Genomic DNA, 27,826 nt, shown 5'->3' with positions numbered 1-27,826 from the left:
TCTCATTTATTCTATTTGCATAATTTCTTCTTAAAGCAAAAAAATTTCAAAATACAAAACTTTTTTTTACATCTCTTGAAAAGTGTGAACAACAAACACATTCTCTTTGAACTCGTGAGTAGGTGAAGTATACATCAGCATCCGCCTCGATAACGGTTACACTCCGGAAGAGAAACATGACTAAGTACTATGGAGAGGTCCTATACTTTGAACAAAATGCTGTCACAGTCAAAAAATACAAAAAATAATACAAAGAAGCTCGCTAAGTTGAAAACCTGAAAAGGCGACTTAGGCAACAGAGAGCGTCCCGGTGGACTGAAAACCCGAAAGGGCGGTCCAGGCAAAAATTAGGGGCAAAACAAAAAAAATATTCCCGGTGGACTGAAAACCCGAAAGGGCGGTCCAGGCAAAAATTAGGGATTTTTCAATAAAACAAAAGGCATGACTGCTGAAGCATACCAATGGAAGGACACTCTGTGCCGGTTTACAAATGGCGACTTCTTCCAGACTTCTTTCATCAACAATGGGCTCACCCCCCAGGAGGCATCGGTGGCTACCTAGTGCCAGGTTCTTACACCATCAACGGCTCGTTTTGCTCACAATAATATCATCTCCAAGGAAGGTTGCCGAGTGTTTGTAATGCAATGTCGGTCCGACTCCCATCTTACCTGTCTTGTCTCGGTTCATCGATTCACGTGTCATGTACATTCATATATCCATACATTCATACAATCATGCATTCACCAATATTTTCACATAATCATACGTTTATGCGTACACGACATATGCATAACATCAATTCACACATAATTGCATCAGTCAAAGCTTACCATTGTGTCAAGCCGCAAGTTTCTACAAATGAGCGTCTTCCATTTCAACTTCAATTTCAAAAGTGTCATCCCCGGCGTAAAGCCGTGCTAATTATGTCACTAATCAATGTCTATTTCAATTTTGATTTCAAAATGTCATACCCGGAAATAGCCGTGCTAGTTATGTCACTAATCAATGTCAATTCCAATTTCAAATTCAAAAGTGTCATCCCCGGCGTAAAGCCGTGCTAATTATGTCACTAATCAATGTCTATTTCAATTTCAATTTCAAAATGTCATACCCGGAAATAGCCGTGCTAGTTATGCCACTAATCAATTTCAAATTCCGAAACGTCATCCCCAGCGTAGCTGTTCCAGAGATGTCACCAATCAAACATTTCAAGCGACCAGTTCCAACCAACGAACAGCTTGTGTTTTTATTTCAAGTAACCAGTTCCAACCAACGAACAACTTATGTTTCAAGCGACCAAGTCCAACCAACGAACAGCTTGTATCTATCTCTTTACCTTATAACAAGTAACCAGTTCCAACCAACGAACAACTTATGTTTCAAGCGACCAAGTCCAACCAACGAACAGCTTGTATCTATCTCTTTACCTTATAACGAGTAACCAGTTCCAACCAACGAATAGCTTATGTTTTCATTTCAAGCGACCAAGTCCAACCAACGAACAGCTTGTGTCTATCTTTTATCTTTATGCCAAGTAACCAGTTCCAACCAACGAACAGCTTATGTTTTCAAGTAACCAGTTCCAACGAACGAACAACTTGTGTTTATTTTTTTTCCCTTCTTTATAACGAATGACCAGTTCCAACAAACGAACAACCTATATTCACCTTTATCAAGTCACCAGTCCACCAACGGACACTTGAGTTTACTTTTTATATTGTTTCAAGTCACCAGTCCACAAACGGACACTTGAGTTTACCTTTTATTTTGCTTCAAGTCACCAGTCCACAAACAGACGCTTGAGTTTACTCTTCATTCTCTCGCAAGTGTCATCCTCATTATGTCTAATCTATGTCATTTTGCCTTCATATAGCTATTTTACAGATAGAAGACAACCCTTTTCCCCAGTGAAACTGTATTCCCCTAGCAGAGTCGGATCCCTTTCTTCAAAGAATTTGGATATCCCAGTGTTTTTATCCCAGCCAGGTCACCGTTGTCATCATGCATTCATAATTACATCATGAACATTCATAGTATCTTAGGTCAAAATTGGTGCACTTTTGTATTTAAGTCTCTTCGGCTCATCGAATCAAAGATTCCATCTTCAAATCTCTGAACGAAGAAACTTAAATAGGGGCATCTGTCATACCCCAATTTTTGACCTAAGGTCCCACTGACACACGTCTCCGAACTCGGACCAGACTCACATTTCAGTGAAAAATTCGGCAGGGAGGTATTTTGAAATACCTCATAAAGTTCCGAATCGGGCCCTCTTCTCTCAGTCTTTAATTATTTATTTCCATCTTTTAATTTAGAACTCTAATTTTAATTTTAGTCCAAGTTAGACTAAATTTCTTTTATTCCCATTTTAAATTTTTCTTTTTATTTAAAACCAAAAATGTAGATATTATCCTTTTAATTAATTTTTCTTTTTTTTTTAAGTCCCAAAAAGTCCAAAAATCCAAAAGTGTCCAGGTTCAGAACAACAGCATCACGCGTATGCTGTTCCAGTCCAAATCCAGTTCACGCTTCCTCTGAAGCAAATCCAGTACGCGTTTTCTTTCTTTCTCCATCCCAAACCAATTCCCAGCCTTATCTGCAAAAAACCGGAACAGAAACAAGTCCCGTCCCAACCCAGTGCTATAAATAGAGACCTGCACAACACAAGAAAGAGAACAGAACGCAGCAGAGCACACGAAGAAACAGAAAGAAAAAGCAGAGGACGGCAACACAACAAACACACACGCACAGGCGCGCAACACAAACACACACGCGCACAACTCGACGTGCATACGGAACCAGACACACATACACTACATCGCAAACCAGCACTATAACAGAACCGGATTCACAAGCTCAAAAGGTAGTATTACTCCTCCTTTAGATCTAGGTCTCTAGGTGTGTGTTATTGAAAATATAGGTTCAGAATCAAGTAGAGGGGGAAAGAACAAGCAGAAAGAACCAAAAAAATCAAAAAAAATAAGTTGTTAGGGTTCCGGCGCGGTGGCGCCGCCGCACTGGCCGGCCAACCACCGCCGGAACCCCCATCCCCTCCGCCGGAGAAGAAGAGAGAGGACAGAGAGCTAGAGAGAGAAGGAGACGGAAGAGAGAGAAGGAGGGAGAAGAAATGAGGAAATTTAGGGTTTACAACCCTTATATATCCCCCAAACCGGGTCAACCCATGACCCATGACCCGCGACCCGGTTCGTTTCCTTAAAAGCCCAATTCCTTTTTGCTTCCTGCAATACCCCTGTTTATTACTACACCCCCACCATGTGTTTGGACCCTTTTTATTCTTTTTCGTATTTTATTTATTTTTTTAGCATTTTAATTTTATTGCAGACCATAGAATGTAAATAGGCTTTTTATGTAATAGTCATAGATTTTATATTTCTAACTTAGGGTAGCCGCGCTTTTTTATTCTTTATGCTCCGTTAGTTTATATATTTATTCAAAAATCACAAAAAAAACATGCAAATAACCAAAAAAATCACAAAAATATTTTCATAAATAAACCTTGATCCTAAATCAAGTGATCGTCTTTATTTTTATTCTTTCATAAATCAAAATTGCAATCAACATTAATCATATTTCAAGTCATTTTCTTTTAATATAAAAAATACAAACAAATTCTCATTTGCCACTTGGCTTTTCAATTTAAAACCTTTTTTCAAAACTAATAAAAAACACACAACCAATCAAACGTCAATTTCTACCCCGAACTACGAGGTTTTGATCCCTCACGGGTACGTAGGCAGAGGACCATGTCCTTCCAAATCAATAAAAAATGTAGATAAATTAGGTCTCACTTTCTTTTTCTTTTTCTTTTTAATCATCACATTAACTTCTTTTCAAGCAAGCAAGTTATAGCACATTAACTTAAATAAAATCAAGAGGTTCCCGTAGAGTACTACGGACATAAAGGATGCTAATACCTTCCCTTTATGTAACTAACCCCCGAACCCTAAATCTTTTTAAAATGGGGTAGTTTGAACTTTTTTCCCCTTTTCATAATAAAATTAAATGTTCAGTCGTGAAATAAATTAGTGAGTCAAAAGCTAATCAAATAGCCTTGATCTCCAAAAAATGACGCGACACCTGCATTAGTTAACTAACGCATGTGTAAATCATACATGACTTAATTTTACACATGCATGACTTAAGTCACGCTGCATGAGTTAACTCACGCATGTTATAAACAGTGGCGTTGCCAGGACCTTAAGGCAGGGGGTTCAAACTTTTGAATTTTAATTTTAATAATTATAATAATATATATAAAATTATATATATTAAAAATTATAATATTGTACTTAAATTACATACATTTTTTTTAGTACAAAATTACATACATATTTTATAATTGTTCTTTACGTGGTTTAATGTTTATAAAATGATTGAATAATAATCAGTGTTATCGAACACATATCTCTTAATATAAGTTAGAAGACATTTATTGATTGACATAAAATTAAAGATGATATAAAATTAAAGATGAGATCTTTGATTTTAATATTACTCGTCATGTTAAGTGGATTTTTTTTTATATAGAATGTTAATTGGATATTTTTGGACCTGAAAATTGTCATTATTTTGCATCAACTAAGATATATATATTTTTTATGAACATATAATAAGTAAACTGAAATGTTCTTTAACTATATAAGACAATAGTGGAATTTCTTTAAAAAAAAACAGAGAATAGTGGAATGAACTATTTTTAGATAACATATGTTGTAACCAACAAACAAATGCAACATGGTTTTCCTTAACAAAAATGCAACATGTTTCAATTACTAGATTATAAAGTAGTCTGTTTTAACTTTCTAGGTGTGCAAACCTATAGCTGATACTAGACTGCACAGTGTGCGACTTTAACTGTCCAAATATCCAGTACAAAGGTGCAACACACAGCTTTCTCTCCGGAGAGGGTTCAAGCTATAAAATTGGGGTAGCACTTGGGTGACATAGAGTTGGGTGACATTGGTGATATTGGCCAATCACAATGTCCCAATGCTTGTGAAAGAGAGAGAAACATAAGCATTGTGGCATTGTGATTGGTCAATGTCACCCAACTCTATGTCACCCAAATATTTCCCATAAAATTGAGGGTGTTCAAGTATTAAAATAACAATAAAAATGCGTGGAATTTGGAAAAGTAAGGGGGTTCATGTGCACCCCTTGGACATAATGTGGCTCCGCCACTGGTTATAAATCCAGCGTGAGTTAACTCACGCTAATTTATTTTCCACAGCAATCCATAATCCATTGGGATTTGGCGAACTACAACCGTTAGATTAGCCCTGGTAGCCATGGTATCTTAGATTATCTATTTAGACTAGTTTTTATATTTCTTATTCATTAATTTTTTTTTTTTTAACAGCAGATATTATTTAAGACGATCAGGTGCAAGGCGCACAAACGCGATCGCAATCAAGCCAAAATGCCAAAACCAATACAAACACAATGCCGTATATAGATGGAGCACCGCAACCCCAACCAAACCCAAAAACAACACCTCCTAAAGCAACCACCACTAACAAAACCAGAACTGATGCCGGATTATAGATTATACACACACTACAAGCAGCCGGAAATAAGCCAGAACTGCCAAAGCTAGCGCATACCCCTGGAACAGAACTTATTCATTATCATTATTTGTTTCGCTATATAATAACGGTTTGAAATCTTGTATTAGTGGTGCTTAACGATTTTGCATCAAATTACTGGTAGCCATGGAATCTTGTATTAGTGTAGATACATGGTTTGGATTCTTGTATTACTGTAGCCATGGATTGCTATGGAAAATAAACAGTGTGAGTTAACTCACGCTGAGTTTATAACTTGCGTGGGTTAACTTACGCAGTTAAGTCACGCATGTATAAAAACTAAGTTTAGATTATTTTTACACTTACGTTAGTTAACTAACGCAGGGACATTTTCGGCAAGATTGCAGGGTGCGAGCGAAAAGTGTAGGGGGAGAGCAAAATTCTTTTTAGTCTTGTGGGGCTTGCGTAGTTGTATGTGGTGTTTTTGAATTTCCAAACTGTTGTATTTGAATTTCCAAATTCTATTATCTACCGAAGTTGTTACTTAGGTTGATTCACGACCAGGTCGCTCTCTTTAAGACGTTTCGTGGCACAACCCAAAATTGTGCAAAGCAGACTATCAACCACGCCTAGGGGTGTACAAAAAATCTGGATTACTTGAACTGAGTTAGAACCAAACTGGAACTGTTTCAAAAAAACCAAATCCATTTATTAAAAAACTAAACCAGTCCATTTTCAGAAAAACTATTTATTAATATTCTTTCCATAAAATCAAATAATAGAAGATAAGCATGGTGGAGATGTGTCTATGTATGCACATAACACAACACGTTGTTGCAAACCTTTTACTTGGGATAGAATTTCGGTTTCTCTTAAATTCCAAATTTCTTCTACTTTTATTCTTATATTTTAATTTTAATTTTATAGAACATTACTAATAAACTCATCTTTTTTTTTTTTTTACGTTTGGCTTTACTTTGGTTTCAATCAGTTTTTAAAAAAAATAAAAAAATTAGGTGTAATACCCGTTTACAGTTTAATGAAAACCAATTTTAGAATGAATTTAAGAGAAAACTGGATATAGCAACCATCTGTTTGTAAACCGGTTTTTAAATCCAAATCCAGATCGAACCGGATTGTAACCACTTTGAAAAAAATGGTTTGGTTAGCAAACCAGAACCATTTAAATGGATTGGTTTTAGTGATATGGTTCCCTTGCACACCCCTAACCATGCCGCCGCCAGGATAAAATAAGTCCAGCTACAACTGTGCGGTTAATTACTGCACTGTAGAAAATCGTTCGAGAATTACACCCTCAAATATGGTACTAAGATCACTCTTTAATATTAAAACCACCTTAATATGGTATTGTTACCACTCTGTTATGGTGTTGAGACCACTCAAATATGGTGTTGCCACCATTCTAACTTTAATTTCTCCAAAACATTAATATGGCACTACAACCACTCAAATATGGTGATACCACCATTTCTCCTCAAATAGAAAAATATTGAAATACTTTTTATATATACCGTTAAGATCATTCTTAATTCCGACGGGACATTGTTATTCCAAATAGGGAATATGATCTTAAAAGTACTCTTTATTCTGAAGGGACATATATTATTGAAGGGACTATGTTTTAAGACCATTCTTAATTCCGGAGGGACATTAAACCGAAAAGGGACTATGGTCTTAAGAACACTCTTGATTCCGAAGGGACATAAAAAGGAGATGAAGAGAAGAAAGACTCGTCAACACAAGTCAAGAAAGGGAGAAGAGAGAAAGAGTTCCCGACAACTCAATGAAACTCATTGGTGTAATTTTTGAACTGAGTGGAGTCCTCTATTTATATAGAGATTATGTAACTGTTTTAGCAAAAATTGCGACAACTGTTATTCTAATAGATAAGATTAAAATTGAGTTTATCCATTAATCAGTTTAACAACACTTATGGATAGGATCAAAAGAAATAAATCCACACAAGTGGAGGAAATAAACTATTGGATGTAAATGAAGGAAATATAAGAAATTTAATTAAATTCTTATTCTTATCACAACCACCATAAGTTAAATTTATGGAAAGTGATATTCTCGAATAAAAATAATAATTACTATTATTTTTATCATTATCAAGTATTTAAAATTAAATACTGCACCGCAATTTAAACACTACTAATGTGTGAGTTCTATTTTATGTGGGACCCCCACACTCTATTTTTTCAATTCACATAACATTAGATCAAAGTATAATTACTTGGTGTTTAATCTTCCAATTTATTTTTCAAATCACACTAATGTTCCAATAGTATGTCATGATAGAGTTTGTTATATCTTTTCCAAGCAAAAACTGTAATTGTGATGTTTGAAATTTTGTCCTTGTAAAAATTACAATTGTGTGAGAGTTGAGACCGTTTACAATTTTGTCTGTAAATTTCTATGAGTGTTTATAATTTTCTTCTTGTAAAAAATATGTATTGAGTATAACATGTTTTGTTGTGAGATTGTGGATGTATATATGAAATGTTGAACCACAATCTTACGACAATTTTTTATTTTTACTTCTTTTATGGTATTTCCTCTTGGTGATTTTCCCAACACATGTCCCATTTAAAATGAAATTATGAAATATGAAAAATAAGGTCGTCTTCATGATCCCACAATGATATGATTTTGAATCCCAATTGATGTGAAAATTTATAGTTTATAGGCTTATGAAAAATTAGAAAAGAAAATTTCTAGTTTTTTGGCTTGCGAATATGATTTTGAACCCCTGTGAAAAATATCTAAACATCTAAAATGTCACTATTGGCTTAGCAAAGAAAATGTACTAAATATCACCATTGACATTCTTTGGTTTGAGCCGTTAGGCTTTCTCAGACCCTGAAGGCCCCCGAGACAATTAATTCGTCTAAAATGTTTTTAAACACCCGTACTAGTTACTACCATATATGCATGTGCCATTGGAAAATGTTGGTTTGAAAATAGTAAAATATAATCCTGTTATTCTGATTGCATAGAAATTGCTTGTCTTGTTTTGTTTTGCTAAGTTGTGGAAATTGTTTGTCCGACCTTCATGACTCATTAATATATACCAGTTTTATCGGCAAATCAAGCCATCTACCAACAAAACTTTCCATAAGGTACAGATGATTTCAACAATAAAAATAATAAACCATCAATTTAATATATAAATTATCACTGTCTCTACAATTTAATTCCTAAACAATATAAATATTATAAGTGTATAAAATCTATCGATTTAGTCTCTATATATCAAGATGTTAATAAACTAAATTGACAGATTTTCATATACTCAGAAAGACTTTATTATATTTGTACAGTTTATAAATTAAATTGAAAAGAAAAAAAAAATGATGGCAACACTCACTATAATAAGACATGCTCCTATGCTAGTGCTAATCATGTGACTTGTCTTTCATCTGGAAGTTGAGGAGAACAAAAGAATCATGCGGCATTCACAATAGCTACCATTCGGCATCACAAAACAGCACAATCAGACAGTCTAAACTACCAGTAATTACAATTCTCTGTGTTTTATAAGAATCTAATTCGTGACAATAACATAATTAATATTCTTAATTATTAAATTAATCACACACACTGTGATCAACAATACTGACAAACAATCTTACCTACTCCACAAGCTTTTCCAAAACATCACTCTCTTCCTCCCAGAGAAGCAAATAGTGTACCATATTTCCAATCACACCAAAACGACAATTATTTATCTCATTTGTTTTCACTCAGTTAACGGCTTTCACACAAAAATAGCTTCGTTTATTTGTTATCAATTGCAAAATCTTCATAGTAAATTGATGCTAATTAAACTAACAATCAACAAAGCTAAACAAAATTTAATCGAAGTTTTCTTCATTAAAATATATCATACCCAAATTTTATAAAATCACATAGAACAAAAATCGAATACAAAAACCAAAATTCCTACTAATTGAAGTTATCATCATCATAAATGGTGTAAAGAAGTTATCAAAATTGAACTTCTTCTCCACCTCAACGGATTAAAAAAAACCGGTTCAATCAAGAAAACCGGTTTGGCGCAGAACAGCGTTTCGAACCTGACGAAGATCTCTCCCTTTGAGAGTTCTTCCAACTCCTTCCAAAACCGAAAAAGTAGTTCTCGGCGAAACACCAGAGCCTCTCGCCACAATCTCATGCGGCGGCAACAACTCCTCGCCGTCGTCATCATCATCATCCAACACGGCAAGCTCATCAACATCCCTACGCCTCGGGAATCGACTCGGCGGCATAATCGGAACCTTCACCGGAGCAGATTGTTGAAAGAATTTTCTAGTAGGCATGGATTGAATCATATTCTCGGAAGGTCTTGGTCTCGGAAACGAAGGAATCATTCTGGAAGATGAAACGGGAGATTTACCACGGAACACCGGCGAGTCACCACGGCAGTTGTCGGAGCCTGATAGGACAGCAAGTATGCCGGAGTCTTGAGATAGATCAAAACTCCGATGACGGGTAAGCTCCTTCGGTTGAGGTGGTGGACGTTGTTGATTTTCAGATTCGGAGCTGTCGGAGGACCAGTTGAAAAGTTCAGCTTCGGTGAGCTCATCGCCGGCGGCGGCGGAGGTGGTGGAAGGGGAGAAGTTGAAGGCGCCGAGTAGGCGGTCGGAGGAGGAGGGAAATCGACGGTGAAAGGAAGGTGTGGGGTCCATCTGGTTTGGTTGGTGAGAGTGGGATGAGAAAAGATGTTGAAAGTGAAGAACAGTTTGTTGTATTGTATTGTAATGTAAGAAGAAGAATGAAAATTGAAAATGAAGGAATGGGGGTAATGTGGCAAATTGTCGCAGAGTATGGTGAAATAAAATACATGAATGGATGACACCACAGTGTGGGACCCACTGTTACTTCTTTGCATGAATAATAAATGAAAATCAGCAATGGTTATCTTTTATTTTATGTGAGTCCCACCTAGTCATGAATTTAATTTGACAGTTTTTGCCAATAGGACCTTCAAGATAAGAAGCAAAGAGTTTTTTAATAACTTAAAATAATGAGTAATGAACTTAGACACATTTGCTTATTTTAGTTTTCAATAACCTCTTTAAAAATTTCATGTATATTAAAAAAATTATAATTATGTACTTGATAAATAACTGTAATAATCACGAGTTTTTAAAACAATTTCTCTCTTACATGCAAAAAGTCAAATGTATTTTATTTATAGACAAATACATTTGATTTTTTTTTTCTTGTATTGAAGATTCAATTAGACATATTTTCATGGTACTATCTATTTATAATTATAAATATAAGGAGTATTATAATGAGTGTTTTTTTAAAGAATGATAAACTAATGCTTATGATTCATGTATTTTTAATATTACGAATATTATAACAACATGAAATAATTTTGAAGAATTCATATAAACCTCTCATAACCTCCCTCCAATACAACTTTTTAGTTCCCTAAATGAGAATGATTTTGTATGATGAAGAAATATTAACCCCCAAAACCCTCTAATTCTCAATGTACTCTATTTCTTCCACTTATTTCTTTTTTTTCTTCCAAAACCCTCCCCTTCGTTTCCTTTAGGCTTTGTTTGGCAGTTTGGAGGGGAGGGGAGTGGAGAGTTTTGGAAAAAAATGAAGTAGATAAAATAGTCACAAGGAAAGGGGTTTGAATTGTGACCCTTTAAAATTTATCCTGAAACTTAAAAGTGATTCTCAAGTAGTTTACTTAAAATAGTTAAGTTAACTTTCTGACTTCAGAATGTTCTGAAGTTCGTACACAAAAACAGTTTAATAAAGTAAATGTGCAAGTGTGTGTTGTGTATACTATAATTAAAGAGTATAGAGAAGAAGGAAATAACACACAAAGAATTATAGTGGTTCACCCAACGTGTGCTAGTCCACTCCTCACAATCTTGTGAGAGTTTCCACTATGGTGCTTGAGATAACCTCTCAAGTCCTGCACCTTACAATCTTTGTTCATCTGAACAATAACAACTCTGTATTCTCTAAGCCTCAGCAGGCTTGCACTTTGTTGCTAAGTTAACCACTTAGACTTTTACAACCTTTGCTCAAACTAACACTTTAGTACCCCTAAAGCTAGATGAGACTTTGTTACAATTTGTATAGAGGTTGAATGTTTGTGAATCAAACAGAAAAGAAGAGAAGAAAGAAGTTATCTTTAAGATAACAGAAAGTATTGATTTGCACTAAGTAAACGAAAGCCTTAGAGATTGATCAATTTCAGTTTTGCAAGAGCTTCAAACAATCTTTGTTGTTTTCTTGTATGCTTTGCAATGGTGTCAGTTTTGCACTAAGTTATCTTTGAAATTCTGGGCAAACATTCTGATCTCTGATGAACATCAGAATGTTGTTGTGTTCATGATGATCTTCATCTGGGTTCATCATGATCTTCATATGGGTTCATCATGTATGAATGAACACATGAATTTCTGGGCGTGCCATATGCTTTTCATATGAATTTCTGGGCAACAATCAAGGTATGGGCTTTTCCACATACATCAGAACGTTCCTTCCCCAGATTTGCCTTGGGACCGGTGCAGGAAAAATCTAGTGGGATTCTGCATCTTCATGCCCATGCTTTGAGGGATTGTGTAGTCCATGTACTGTACCAACTCCCATACGTGTCTATCTCTTGTTGATCAAGACAGATTTGCTTTGCTTTTGCTTTTTGCTTTTCACCTACTGTACTGTTCATAAAGTAAGCATGTACAGAGCTTGAACATTCTGATCATCAGAATGTTCCATCTGTTTCACTTAGGATGATTTGTAAGACTACCATTTGATGTAATCAAATCCTAATAGTGAAACAATAATGAAGAGCAGTGATTTTAACATCTAGGATGATATTCCCTTGTGGAATATTCCTAGTACATCAATGTTCATAGTCTTAAATGAACATTGAATACCTTCTTTGACATAATCCTTGTATATGCCTTTATTGCTTGATTGATCCATGCAAATGTACTTTCCTGGACATATTCTCATGTCACATGTGCCTTGCATGATCTTGATCAAAGTTCTTGAGACTCTTGGCTTGTATAAGAACAACCTTCTGATCTCTGCTTGAACATTCTGATCTTCGAGCAACATTCTGATCTAACTTTCTGACCTCAGTGTTAGATCATGAATTCAAATGTCCTTTGATTTCTTGATTCTTGGTATGATTTAAACCTTGTTCCTGTCTTAGTAAAACACTTAAGAGCACAGATTAAATACCAAAGAATTAATCAAAGTCCATTAATTCTTTAATCATATTTGTTTATTATCTTTAAAATTAATTAAGGGATTTTGCCTCAACAAAAAGGAATGAGCAAGTGGAAGAAATAGAAGACATTGGGAGGAGAGGGCTTTGGAGGTTAATTTTTTACTCATAATAAAAAATTCCCCTCATTTGGGGAACTCAAAAATTGTATTGGGGGAGGATTTTGAGGGGTTATGGAGGGTTTATATGAATTTTTCAAATTCAATCTATATTGTTATAATATTCTTAAAATTAAAAGTATATTAATCATAAGTATTAGTTTATCATTCTCTAAAAAACTGTTATTTTAAAAAATGTGAATTTTTTGTCCATTTTTCTATATATTTCCAAACCCCCAAGGCCTTTCCCTCCCTTTCCCTCCAAACTCTCAATAAAATCCTTAAAATTCTCAAACAAAGCTTTATTGAAAGAATTTTGGATTATGACGAATTTTCTAAGAAAGAGAGGATAAAAAATGGTTTTGGTTTATTAATTTCGTGTCAATTGAGGCATTTAAGCTCACCACCCAATTTGTTTTATCTTTTCTCCTCCCGTTATTGTTAACAATCACAAACCAATGTTACTACTGTTGTTTATGTATCATTATTCTCTTTGAACGGTTTTGCTTCACCCAAAGTGCCTTTGGCATGATGCCTCAATTGACACGAAATTTATAAATCAAAACCATTTTTAACAAGAAAAATGAAAACCAACAAGTGTTAACAAGAAAATAAAAAAATTAAACTTACATATACTTTTATGTCATTTCATATAAATTAAAATAGAGTTTTTTTTTTTTTGCTACTAAATAAAAATAGAGTTTGAATAACAACAACAATAAAGCTAATGAAAAAGTTGGATATAAACTTACACGTATTTTTATCTCATTCATAGTATATCATATATGACAAAACAACAAGCTAAAGAAAAAAAGTTGGATCATTTCTTTTTCTAACTTTAGAGAAATGAAGGAGTCTAATAACATATGAAAAAATTTCTTTAGAACATTCAAAATTTGTTCCTGCTACTTCCATTCAAATAGAACCTTCTATTTATAAACAAGTTGTTTAGCATGATAATTGGGTCAAGAATATGGACGTTGAAATTACAACATAGAGTTACCCCAACGTAAGAAAACAAACCATTGGATCCAAATTATATAAAATCAAGTGCAAATTTGTTGGATCCGTAAAAAAGATATAAAGCTATATTAGTTGTTAAAGGTTTCACTCAAAAATATAAGGTGTAGATTTATTTGATACCTATTCACCTGTTGTAAAATTAACAATTGCATGACTTCTCTTTGCTATTGTGTCTTCTAAAAACTAGTTTATTCATTATTAGACGTTCATAATATGTATTCACAAGTAAATTTCAAAGAGGTTTACATGCAATTACGTACCACTTGGCCTTACAACTAATAAACCTAATCATTTCTGCCAATTGCTTAAATTCATTTATGGACTAAAGCAATCAAGTAGACAATCATTCTTCAAGCTTTCCTATGCTTTGGTTTCAAAAGGTTACACTCAATCATCTTATAATCATTCCTTATTTATCAAAGCAAAAAATTCCAATTTTAAATTTATGTTGACATTGTTTTGATTACAAGTTTTAACTATTAGTAACTCACAAGAAAGCATTGCAATCAAAAAATTCCTTAACACCGCATTTAAAATCAAGAATCTAGAGATTTGAAGTATTTTTTGAACTTGAAGCATTGCAATCAAATATAATACATAGTCTTAGTTTGACTTTATCTTTAGTATGACCAAGTCATAGTTAATTAATAATTGGTTAGTCTTCTATTCAAGTTTGTTAGTTAGTTAAAAGAATTCTACTAGTTATAGTTGTTGATTGAATATATCTCATTATTTTATATAAACTCGTCTTGTACATTTATCAATTCATTCAATAATATAAACTTAGAATCTCGAGTATTTTTCACATTTTTCCTTCTCTTTATAAGAAGCAGTAAAACATAATTATTCTATATAAACTCGTCTTGTACATTTATCAATTCATTCAATAAGAAACAGTAAAACATAATAACTTTGAAACCAGAAGTTTTCATCCAAAGTCATCTTTGTAACCATAAACTTCCTTTTTCAATCCTATATATTTCGTACCAAAGTATGTCCTTTCACTACCATAAATTGACCACACGTAGCCTCTTTTTAAATGGACAGTTAAATACAAATATTTATTTTTCAGTTGAAAAATAAAAAAAATAGGTTTAATGATGTGTTTCGTCCTTGCAATTAGGCGTCATTTAAAAATTAGTTCCTGTAATCGCTAATCCTGGCAATTTACCCTTGCATTGTTTAATCATTTAAAATTTCGTCCTTTGACCAACTTAATCACTGTCACGTCATCAAATTAGCAAAATGGCATGGGAATGGACAAAAATATCCTCGTCATCCATTCATGAAATGACATTTTTACCCCTGTCTTCATCTTCTTCTCATAATAAAGACGAGGGTATTTTTGTCCATTCCCATGCCATTTTGCTAATTTGATGACTTGGTAGTGATTAAGTTGATCAAAGGACGAAATTTTAAATGATTAAACAATGCAAGGGTAAATTGTCAGGATTAGCGATTAAAGGGACTAATTTTTAAATGACGCCTAATTGCAAGGACGAAACACATCATTAAGCCAAAAAAGTATATATACATCACATAATTTTAAAACTGTACTCCCTCCGTCCTAATTTATAAGCAAAAAAACACTAATTCACACTTATTAAAAAAACTAACACTTAATGATTTGAGGTATAATTTTTTGTGTTCTCCTTGGAATAAGTTTCATGGAAAGATGTAAAAATAATTCTAATTGGTTAAAAATTATGGAGAAAATAAAAAGGAGCACAAATTGAATGCAATTTGCATTTAATTTTACATTGAAAAAAATAATTTGTTTGAAAAAACATAATAATATCATAAGAGTTTGTCTTTTTTGCTTATATTTTGAGAAAAAGAATATGAGATTTTTTTGCTTATATTTTAGGATGGAGGGAGTATCATTCAAATATCTGTTTCATTAAATCAACTATAGATAATATATGATGTGTAATCCAAAGACACGAGACAGTTTGGCCGAGTGGTCTAAGGCGCCAGATTTAGGCTCTGGTCCGAAAGGGCGTGGGTTCAAATCCCACAGCTGTCATTTTTATTTTTTGGGTATATATTTTTTTTACACCTAATTGTTTTTTTCACGTGAAAAATAAAAGCATAATAAAACAGAAAGAGTGGAGCAGAGGAAAAGAAAATGGCGGCATATCTTCGAAACAGAAACAATTCGTTACTTCTAACTCGCTTTCTCAACTCACCGATTCACCTTCGTTCAAGATGGATCGAAACCATAGCCTACGAAGAATCCCGTGCTCAACCAGACAAACCCTACACTTCTACTGCCGTAATCATCCATGGCTTTTTAGGATCCAGCAGAAACTGGAGATCTTTCTCACGCAATCTCTTAGCATCTCTCTCCAATTCCTCTCCATCTTCCAGTTACGAATTATCTTTTTTATATGTGAATTCTGAGTTGAAATGTTTATGATTATGATTTATTTTATTTTAGTTTTTGTTTTGGTGTGTAGATTGGAGGACGGTGTGTATGGATATGAGGAATCATGGAAAATCAACGGAGCAGAAACTTGATCCGCCGCATGATTTGGTTAATGCGGCGAAAGATTTGGCGAATTTGGTGAAAGCTGAAGGTTGGTCTTGGCCCGAGGTTGTTATTGGTCATTCCATGGGTGGAAAAGTGGCTCTGCAGTTTGCTCATAGTTGTAAAAATAGTGATTATGGTGATTCTGTACAGTGCCCTAAACAGGTTTTTCTTCTTTACACTCACATTATCCTCTTATCTACTACTAGTATTAGTTATTTTTAAAATTCAATTCAATATATTAAAGTGCGCTTTGCATAGCAGCTTAATTAAGTGCTGATCATATACATGTTCGTTTATAAGCTAATTCTATAACATAAGATATAATAAAGTTAAATTATTTATATATTAGAAATTACGGAGAGGAGAGCTCATGAGAATAAACTGAAAATAACTTATGGACATGTAAGTTGTTTTCATTAGCTCTCCTTAACTGTCTCCCAATCGCTTATGTCAGTAGATAAAACCCTGGTTAATTAATCAAAACATATATTAAAGAAAGTATTTGGCAGTGAACAAGTGGCACAAGTTTTACATTGCTGTGAATATAGCATTAGGTAGTAGTTTCCTTCATCGTTGTAATAATGCTTATAAAATGTACATAACTTGTATTGAGACTTGTGCTCTTTCGGAGGTGAATTTGAAGGTGGTTGCGGATTATGAGAATTTAGTTCTTCTTCCCTCACTCTAGCTAGCTTAGACCTTTTTAGAGATAAATGAAATAGTGTAGCTTAACTCGATGGAATTTGTAATATTAGTCCTTTCTTCTTTTATCATCTCTAGTTTCTCCCTCTAAAATCTGGAGTGAGGCCCAACTAAAATTGGGTGTTAACACTCTGATGATCAAGTTAGTAGGCGTATACACGTGAGTCGTGAGCGATAGGGATAACTCGATGAATTCATATCTCAACTCATGGTGTTATCTGACTAATATAGCCATTTGGTAATGACATCATGAGTTATTGGGGAACTTCCAGATAGTTATTCAGTTGTGCATCATGCCTCTCTCAATCTGCACGTGCTAGGCTATATTAAACTTCTACAAAAATCTTGTGAGTAAGGCTGGCCAAAAACTGAAATTTCATAAACATGAATCACAATTAGCACTGGCCCTTACCACCCCTGACCTACTATCTGAAGCCATGAGAATGCACAATAAGGAGGAAGGAACTAGGGAGAGAACAAGCAGCACACAAGTAGAGAACAAAGAAGTGGGAGAGATGATGACTGCAATGCAGCAGCAGAGAGGTAAAGAGACAGAGAAGCAGTTGATGTGAGAGGGAGAGACCGTCCATTGAGGTTTAGAAACTTAGTGTCTTTGGCGAGAATGGGTAAGTTTTAGGAAAAAAAATGGGTTAAAAGGCTGGTTTAAGAAATCAAGTAGCGAACGTTGCCAAGAATATGCAGCAGCCTGTTACAAACTATAGCAACAAGTGGTCTTTGCAGGCATAAAAGCAGTGCAAACAGTTTTTTGATAATTCTTGCACATCTTGTGCAGTTGTGCTTGTTTCATCTTTTATTATATTATTAAAAGATGTTTGGCTTCTTCAGAACAAAGCATCTTGCAAACTGAAAAAACCAGAATCATTTCAAAAATACAGTAACGAGTGACAATTACAGCCCCAATTTTTTCTAAAGCAGTATGATAAAAAATCATCAGCAATTAGCAACTGCTGACCCAAAATAGCAAAATTGACATGCAGGGCACACTGCAAGATCTTTAAAACAACTCCCCAAAAACCAAATAAAAAAATCAGACCCAGACAGAACGGGTACAACCAACCCAATTGATGAATTGTGTTTTAACAAATAGATAATATCATTCATCTTTAAGAAACATATATGCTTTCTATTTTCTATCCTCTTCTCAGATTTTCTATGTCTCAGTATTTTTTCTATTTTCAAAAATTATTGTATTGTAGATTTTAATTTGAAGCGTTTTTAGTATAGGACTAACATTCTCTGTATGTTGCTTACTACAACTATCAAGTGGATTGCATTTTACTCAAGTGCTTATTTTTTTCGCTGCTGGATATCCATTTCATTATTTAATAGTAACTTTCTTCGTTTATCCTTGCTGAAGAACAGCTTTGGGTATTGGATTCTGTCCCGGGAGAAGTGAACATTGGAAACAAAAGTGATGAAGTACGTGATGTTTTGATGACTTTGGAAAGTTTACCATCACAAATCCCATCTCGAAAGTGAGACTCTATCCCTAAACTATTATCTTCCATGTTTGTACTAAAGGTTGTCAAGAGGACAGCAATCATTTTGTTGCAAGTTTCAGTATTATGTGTTTGCACTGTACAGTGAAAGTGACATTGTAAGTAATGCACGTAAATAATTTGTACATTGATGGTTCATTAATCTCTTTTGTTCATTAACTTTTAATTCTGTGATGTTTTACCAAATGTTTCCGAGTATGCACTAAATACCACCTTTTGTGTTTTATGAAGCTACCATGATTATGTTAAGGTACAAATTACATGAAATTTTATGTGATACAATTATACATTTCTTTCTAAATATTAGTCTTTGAATTTCTTATATAAACATCAATCATTTGAATATTAGCCTTTGAATTTCTTATATAAACATCAATCATTTTGTGAGGCTGTGATCCGATTGTTGTCTAATATCTAAAAAAGTTGAGATCTTGATTTTGTTAAAAGTGCACTGTATTTACCTTGTTACTGTGTCCAATTGTAATCAAACAGTGTTACAGATTTACAATCCATGATGCCTCCATGTTCCGTTCTATTTTCCTGTTGGCTTGAAATGTACTTTGCGCCTCTTTTCAGGTGGCTCGTGAGTCATCTGATGGGACTTGGTTACTCTAAGACATTGGCGGATTGGATAGGCACCAACCTAAAGAAAGTTGGTGATCACGAGACATGGATATTTGATCTTCAAAGTGCTAAGGAGATGTTCAATTCTTACTGGTAAATAAAACAGATTAACTTATTTTAAGATCGAAATGAATATCTGAGAAACAGTCTAAAAACTTTGTTCAAATTTTGTTCTTCGCTCTTCGTAAGTGTTTTCTGTGATATTCCTCCGTGACAACACCAAAGTAACATTCCCGAATGTTGAAATTTTGTAGGGATAAATCCTATTGGAATCTATTGGAGAACCCTCCACAAGGTATGGAAATAGTAATTGTGCGTGCTGAAAAGAGTGATAGATGGGACCAAGAGGCTATTGAGAGGATCCAAAAACTAGCTAGTCAAAAAGGAACCGATTCTGTCGGAAAGGTTTCCTTCTGTGTTCTTCCAAATGCCGGTCATTGGGTTCATGTGGATAATCCAAAGGGACTTCTTGAGATTGTAGCTTCCAAGATGGCATCCCTTTAATTATTGTTTTATTTGAACTATTGGGGTATCCATCATTGAAAGTTCTTGTGTTCAAGAGTCGAAATTCTGAACATTGAGCAGATGAGGTTGGTCAGTAACAACCTACTATTTATATAAATTTATTGGCTACCAAAACAGTTATAATCAATTTACTGTACACATAGACATTCTAATTGTACACTCCTGATTTATCATACCCCCACCTCATAATTGAATAAATACCCAGAAATATTCATATTTGTCATTTTTTTATGCAAATAATCTCATGTCATTGTGTTGAATCAAAGAGATCAGAAAATACAATGGATGATAGGGGTTCAATGGCATTTCCTTCCCAAGACATAATACCACAGTTTCTAGCAATTCCTACCAACCATGAGCAGCTCTACTGTTACATCTCTTAAACATAAACTAACATTAGACATACTGAATATCAATTCAAGTCAGTCACCACAGCATCAATGGAAGCAACCTTATTTTTCTCGACCGCACATTCACAACACTTTCGGCATCCATTTCAATAACCACATTTTGCACATTTTGTGTAAATATCCCCTGGAGGCACAAACTCTGTCCCATAATCTCTGCCAGTTCTGGAGCCGTACATTCCTCCCTCTTTGTTGCAGCTGCAGAAACCAACCCTTCATGGTTCCTCACAATCAATCCCCAACAAGTGAAATGTTCCTCAAAACAACCTGCATCAATATTAATTTTAAGGACACCCATTGGCAGATCATTTCACTTTGTAGAAATCACGCAAATAAGCCATCAGTGAAAGTAAAAAATTTGGGGTCCTAGTGTTTTGAACTTACAACAAATAAGCCAAAAGAGAGACACACACAACCTAGTAAACTTTAAGGATTTCAATTGATTAATATATTTCAAAGGCTTAATTGATATGCGGGTCCTTTAATTTATTTCTTTTATTAATACTTGGTCCCATAAATTTTAACGTTCAAAGCTAATCCTTTATGGAACAAAAATTCGATGAACAATAACCTGGGTTTGATGTTTTTTTTTTGTTTTTGAAACAACTTATATTAATAGAAGACCTTGCACAAGAAGTGCAAAAGGCCACTGTTACAAGAAGCCAAAACTGGCGCAAACAAAACACCTAAAGCACTGGAAACAACACACTGAAACCAGGCTAACCAACCAAAATCTGCTGCTAAAATACAACTGATAATCAGCCGAAAACAACAAAAACAGCAGCTCAAAAACGGGAAAAAAATCAATCCTACAGGCCTGGGAAAACCTGTCCAGCAGCACTTCACAACAACAAACACCCAATTTTGGTGTTCTTGTTGTGCGTCAGTACCGACATTTCAATTTGATTTAGCGTTTGGATTTTGTTATTGATTTGGATTTAGTGTTTGATTTGGATTCCACAATTGGATTTTGTTATTGATTTTGATTTGGATTCTTCATCTTTGTTATTCATGATTCTTCTTTGTGTGAACAATAGGAAAATGCTAGATATCAAGAATGATTTTATAAGAAAGATCTAAGAATGACATGGCACAATAATCACCTTTAGATTTCAGTCTTATTTATTAATCTTTCATAAAAAAAAAATACATAACACCCACCACCCCATGATTTCCGGTCAGACTGAAATTTTATTGGCTAACATTAATTTCAAGACTATTTCTTGATAAAATCTAAGGGTGATTATTCTGCCATGTCATTCTTGAAATTTTCTTGATAAAATCTTTCTTGATATATAGCATTGCTCGTGAACAATAACCTTTGTTTCAAACGTAAAAAAAAAAAAAAAAAAAATTAAATTAAATTTGTTTCAAGATTCTTTATCTTTTTGATTTAGAGATTTTGAGTTTTTTTATAGGCTTTTTAAAGTTGGGTTTTTTATTTTATAAAGATGATGAAGGATGAATGAAGATGGAGAAGAACATGAAAAAAAGTAAATAAATCAAGTATTGATGATACACTATAAGATCTGATAGATCTTCCTAATCCAACGATCTCTATTTTGAGAGGACCATGTTGATTAACTACAAATGAGTTAAGGAGTGTGTTTGAGAAAGTTAAAACTTATGGAACCAAATTGAATAAAAGAAATAAGTTAAAGGACCGGCAGATCAATTAAGCCTATTTCAAAACACTGTAAACTATTTTAAAGTAGATAACTATACCAAAAAAAGATATTTAAATCAACAATCAATAAAAACAATTATAACAACTGTTGTCATGCCTTAATAATTTGTATGATATGTTTATCAAGGTTTTACAACTCGAGAGTTTACCTCAACTCGTTTTGCCTAGGTAAACTCGACTCGAGAACTCGTACGAGTTTACCTAAAATTAAAATTATATAAAGTTTATTATATGCATGACATATATAAGCTAATATGATATTGTAAATAGGTCAATAGTGCAAAATATTACTTAATTACAAAGGAAAATTATGTCAAACTACTACCATAATAAAACATTATGCTTAACTTAGCATCAAAATTACAAAAATTAATGCACAAAATCATATAAGTTTCATAAGTCTCTAAGTTTAAGTAATCCATAAAACCATCCAAAAAAGCAAGTTTCACAAGTTCCTAAAGTTGTTAATAAAACCATCTAAAAACTAGACTAGTTAATTTTTTCAAAAGGTCAACAAACACCACCACCGTAATCCTAATCGGCGTCGAAATATGAATTTCCACCGTCGGAATCGAAAAACGTTTCAGTCTTTGGGCTTGTAAAAAAGGAATTTGGTTTTGAAAAAAAAAGGCCAAAAAAAAGGGCCGATTTTTTTTTGTTAGATGTAAACTCGTAAAACTCGGTAAACTCAATCGAATTTACACGAGTTTACCCAGTGTTAACTCGGTCAAACTCGTCAAACCTTCTGATTTTACCAGAAACCAAGTTTACCTCAAATTTAACACGATTTTGGTACCTAAACACGTAAATTCGGTAAACTCAGAGAGTTAACACTCAATTTGCGGAACATTATTGTTTATATAAAATTAGTTTAATGGTCATATGATTGAATTTTTTGTTGTTGCATGAATGGTCATATGATTGTTAAACAGAAATATTATATGTATTAAATTGTATTGAAATTGTACGATGATATGTATAATTCATAATTATTGTATTGGCATACATACGTAATTTTTTTTATTTTTTATTTTTATAAAAAAAGCATGCAGGTGATGATTCATGTCAAATGAATTCACAAATTTTCTAATTAACGCCAAATACTGTTTCATTTTCCTCTTCGTATTCTTTCACCAAGGCAATTACAATGCACTTTAATAGTGTCAAGGTTGATGGAAACCAACCTCGTTTCCAAATGCTAAGTTTTGTTGCAAGATATGTCATGTGAATCCGCCAACCAATTGTCACGTAAAAAGAGAGATATTGAAGGTTTGGTAAGAGATATTGTTATGAGACTAAGACAAAATGAGAGTGATGCAAAGCATATATTTTGGATTATTAAACTAAACTGTATTAAATTATGAACCGTACATTGTCTTTGAAACTAGTCCGATGGGGGCTTGAAAGAGTTCGAATTATATAATTTGAGCTATTCATATTCGAGTTATACAATTCAAACGAGGTAAAATGGTCAAAGTAGAATGCGCGCGAGAAGCGGGTAGGGTGGAAAAAGAAATTTTCATTGATTAAAAGACCATATATTTTAAGGCCCAATAGCAGCCCAACAAGGACAATGGCTCTGTCTAAACCCTAGAAACTGGAATATAAAATCGTCGCCACCATTTCATTCCGGAACTGACAACGTTGAAGAAGCCGCAAATATGCAGATCTTCGTGAAAACCCTAACCGGGAAAACCATCACCCTCGAGGTTGAGAGCAGTGACACAATCGACAATGTCAAGGCCAAAATTCAAGATAAGGAAGGTAACAACACAATACATTCCTAATCATGTATTAATCGTGTTTCATAATCTGATTTGTATATTTAACCAAACGCGCTTTTGAACGAAATAATCAGGTATTCCACCGGATCAGCAGCGATTGATTTTCGCTGGTAAGCAGCTTGAAGATGGACGCACCTTAGCTGATTACAATATCCAGAAGGAATCGACTCTTCATCTCGTTCTCAGGCTTCGTGGGGGTATCATTGAACCTTCTTTGATGGCTTTGGCAAGGAAATACAACCAAGACAAAACTATATGCCGCAAGTACGTTTCATCATTTCTTATATCAATTTATTATTATTTCATTTAAATTGTTGATTTTGATATTAATGAATAGGCTAGTTATATTGTATATGATAGATAATTATGTCCCTGTTTGATTAAAGTGGCCGATCCCATTTTCCCGTTTGGATTGAGTGATTTTTGAGCTTATACATAACAGCTCATGTAAATCAATACACTTTTATTTATTATTCATAAGTTTGGAAAAGATAAAAAAAAAAAGCTTATACAATTTATGAATGAGCGTATTTATTTGCATAACCTATTTTTTTCTTTCTTTTCATAAGCTTAAAAGTAAGCTTATAAGCTAATCCAGACTGCCCTTAATGTAATAAGTTCTGTTTCTTGTTGTCTGTAGAGCGATATTTATGGGACTATAACTTAGCCTCTTTTGTTGGTTAAAAGTGCAATCGGGGTTATATAAGTTCCCTATAATGACCCATTTCTTACTTTATCACCTGGATTTAATATTTTCCAGTTGATTTTCTCGATTTGGTACATTTTAGATATTGTTCTTTTTATTCAATTTCATAGTTAGTGCAAATTTTTAATTTTGACCTAAGTGTGATTTTGGGTTTTTTTTTTTGTTTGTAGATGTTATGCCCGTCTTCATCCCAGGGCTGTGAACTGCCGCAAGAAGAAGTGTGGTCATAGCAATCAAGTAAGTGCGAGGCAATGCTGTTTGTAATTTTGTGCTGTGTTTTGGTTACGGTGTGTTGATGTTTGCTTTTGTGCTTTTTTGTTTTGTTTATTGCAGTTGAGGCCAAAGAAGAAGATCAAGTAAACTTTGGTTGATATTGCTTCTTTCCTGTGTTTTGTTCTGAGATACTTTTGATGGTTTTGGTTTCTGCTTATCTTTTCTTTGGATCACTTGTTTTAATATGTTGAATGTAGTTGGAACTTATTTTGGTATCAATGGATTATATTTTGGTATAAACAAATGTTGTTGATCAAGTTCTCTTTCACTTTGTCTTCCTCCTTTTGTTTACCCAGAAAAACATCAGAAAACTTCTGAACTTTGATGTCATGCAACTTTATTGTTACATTTTATTTGATTCTTACATGACATGAATTCACTTTTTAAAAATAACTACTTATATCTTTTTACTTTATCATTTTTCAAATTTTGATCTCCATGTTTTGCTTTATACACTATTTTGATCCCTCCATTTTCAAATTGAATATTTGTCACCTACATAAATTATCAAAAGTTTCCCACTTATGCTTTTGTGACTTGTATGGCTATCGAGATACCTGTTTGGCAAATAATTTGCTTTCATATTAAACTTAAGAGAGAATTCACTTGGACAATGTTTAGTTGTATCTAAATATTAATCTGAAGACGAATCTCATTGGATAAGGTCACAGGGTCACTGCGTCGATTAGATGTCTTATGACTGGTTTTTTATGTCATCTTGTTCTCATCTTAGTTTTTTGTGTGGGCAAAAAATTATTTTTGAATATTGTGACCGATTTTTTTTTTCTTTCTAATATATTATATAGGTGGGGTTTAGCATGGAAAAGGGGAATTGTTTCCCATCATAGGAAAGTTATTTTTGTCCATTGATCAAATGAGAAACACAATCTTATCATAATCTATCAACACTTGATTATTTTACCCCACTACTATTCTCTCTCACCACCATCCTATTCTTCCACCATGGTTCCATTATTGCTGTTATTCTCATTGCTATTCTCAGTTTCTCATCCCACCATCACATTTTTGGGTATTGTTCTCTAGTTTTGTATCTATCGATCAAGATTTGATTCTTTTTTACCCCTTTTTCAAACCTCGACTACACAGCCCACAAAAGAGCAATAGAGAAAGAGCAATGAACGAACAAAAACTCCAGAAATACAAAAATGATTGTAAGAAAAGTAGTAATAATAATCAATATACAAAAATAATAAAAGAACAACAATTATTAATATCATTCCACCACTACCTTTCATATTTCTTTTATGTGTTTTTGCTTTGGATTTTATGAATGAAAGAAAAAACTTTTGCAGTAAGCCATTCGTGTTCAGATAACAGTTTAAGGATTTTATTATTTGGTTTGCCCGTTTGTGTTTTAAGGGTATTTGTACATATGCTTGATGTTGTTGGTGGAATGGTGGGTGATTGTGGCATGGTGGAGAGAGAATGGTAGTGGAAGATAAAGTGAAAAAATAATCAAGTGTTGATAGATCATGATAAGATTGTGTTTCTCATTTGATCTAATGGACAAAAACAACTTTCCCATGGTGGGAAACAATTCCCCTTTCCCATGCTAAACCCCACCTATTATATATAGGTAGGTAGATTAAAATCATCAGTGTCAAAGTGAAGTATATCGGTTCCTCTGTGTCTTATTCTATACGTTAAACATTTGCCGTTAAAGTTTCCTTGTCCTTTTTCTTATGAGCACTGAAAAGTTCAGCTCATTGGAATGAATTTTTCCTCTACCCGGGTCTTCGATTTTGGCCAGTACCATTTAGTTGCTTGGTGTTTAAAATGGCATTGTTTGTTAAGGTGATTTTATTCGTTTGAATAAATTTTTGTATGGTAAACAGCGGTTTTGGTTTTGTTTTACACTTTTTGTTACCGAAGGTGCTTTTGCTTGATGGTTACATTTTGTTTTTCTCCTTTGTATAGAGCAGAGTGAAAAATGGGATAAAAAATCGTTAGTGCCGGGCTAACCAAAATAATTATGTTTCACTGCCAATAATTTTGTTTATTTCAAGTATGCCTGCTTAATGCTTATGAGCCAAAAACTTGATAAATAATTAATTGACAAGTGTATGATAACTATCTTTATTAATTCTAATTATACCAAATCCATTATTAGTTTAGGATATATGAAAGTAATTTTGGTTGCCCAAGACAGTAGATTTGAGTGTAACAAAAGTAAGTAAATGTTGTTCGAAAGATGATTGGAGATGAATGATTAAGCCGATGAATCCGCTATTACCTTGTATGAGTAGTTTATCTCCCTTTATTACTAAATACTGTTCAATCTACGACAAATTAACTAAGTAGTTTTGATCAATCTCTTGACTCAAAACCCTTTCTTAAATTATACCTTTTAATCTCTTAAATCGATTTTGATTGCGATTTTGAGCATAGAAGACACTAGGAGATCGAAGAATTAGCCCTGAATCTCATACCAACTCATAGTTAGTCCGAATTTATGTATGTTCACTCTTATTTATACTTATAATTGTTAGCGATGAGTAGCTAAACCTATTGTAACATATGAATTAGTTGATACTCTCTTTATTGTTAATGTAATTCAATCTTTATTCAGAATTATTGTGTTCATTATTAGAATTTGAGTGGTGCATGATGTTAGAATAAAAATTATCATTAGATCACTGAGTTACACTAAAACCTCATATCCTATATGACACTCTTTAATCTAAATCTAATACGTATCTTTCCCTTCTCCGTCCTCGCTGCCCTCTTCATTGAAGAACAAGAACACAATCAAACCTTATGAAACTTTCGAATTCACCATTCCAAAATAATTCTACAACCTTGTTCTCATTACCATCATCAATGAACTTAACTGGTTTCTTTTCAATTCAACCTCGTTAACATTCCAACCGCACTTGTTATCGTTGGAGTACTTGGATCTCAAAATTTTCCTTAACGTGAGTTTTATTCACTGATATTATCTGCAAAGTTCATCTATATTCCACTCGGGAATCTTTTCAAAGCCATCACCCTCAACATCACATTAAAACACTAATTGCAAATTCTTTTCCTAATCAAGGAACCCTGTTTGTTGCCGGCCATTGAAAGAGTGAGTGTTGACTCCT

General features: G+C 33.7%; 3 protein-coding genes and 1 non-coding gene across 4 annotated transcripts; 3 read left to right on the top strand and 1 right to left on the bottom strand.

Moving 5' to 3' along the window:
• Positions 1-9,414: 9,414 nt before the first annotated feature.
• Positions 9,415-10,392, bottom strand: LOC25499404 (uncharacterized). Its single transcript, XM_013594666.3, has one exon. It carries the CDS (start codon positions 10,256-10,258, stop codon positions 9,605-9,607), a length of 654 nt encoding a protein of 217 aa, XP_013450120.1. The 5' UTR covers positions 10,259-10,392; the 3' UTR covers positions 9,415-9,604.
• A 5,515-nt stretch (positions 10,393-15,907) lies between these two features.
• TRNAL-UAG (transfer RNA leucine (anticodon UAG)) lies at positions 15,908-15,987 on the top strand. Its single transcript has one exon. It is a non-coding gene; the product is annotated as a tRNA-Leu (tRNA).
• Positions 15,988-16,043: 56 nt separating this feature from the next.
• On the top strand, positions 16,044-20,081 carry LOC25499402 (protein ABHD11). Its single transcript, XM_024769630.2, has 5 exons — positions 16,044-16,330; positions 16,421-16,656; positions 18,580-18,692; positions 19,293-19,433; positions 19,595-20,081. Exons 1-5 carry the CDS (start codon positions 16,090-16,092, stop codon positions 19,842-19,844), a joined length of 981 nt encoding a protein of 326 aa, XP_024625398.1. The 5' UTR covers positions 16,044-16,089; the 3' UTR covers positions 19,845-20,081.
• A 3,481-nt stretch (positions 20,082-23,562) lies between these two features.
• LOC25499401 (ubiquitin-60S ribosomal protein L40) lies at positions 23,563-25,091 on the top strand. The gene is made up of 4 exons (XM_013594664.3): positions 23,563-23,723; positions 23,818-24,007; positions 24,620-24,686; positions 24,783-25,091. The coding sequence occupies exons 1-4, from the start codon at positions 23,621-23,623 to the stop codon at positions 24,807-24,809; spliced, it is 387 nt and encodes a 128-aa protein (XP_013450118.1). The 5' UTR covers positions 23,563-23,620; the 3' UTR covers positions 24,810-25,091.
• Positions 25,092-27,826: the final 2,735 nt, after the last annotated feature.

The sequence above is a fragment of the Medicago truncatula genome, chromosome 7 (assembly GCF_003473485.1).
Source record: "Medicago truncatula cultivar Jemalong A17 chromosome 7, MtrunA17r5.0-ANR, whole genome shotgun sequence".
Taxonomy (NCBI): Eukaryota; Viridiplantae; Streptophyta; class Magnoliopsida; order Fabales; family Fabaceae; genus Medicago; species Medicago truncatula.
This window is presented reverse-complemented; position numbering and strand designations above follow the sequence as displayed.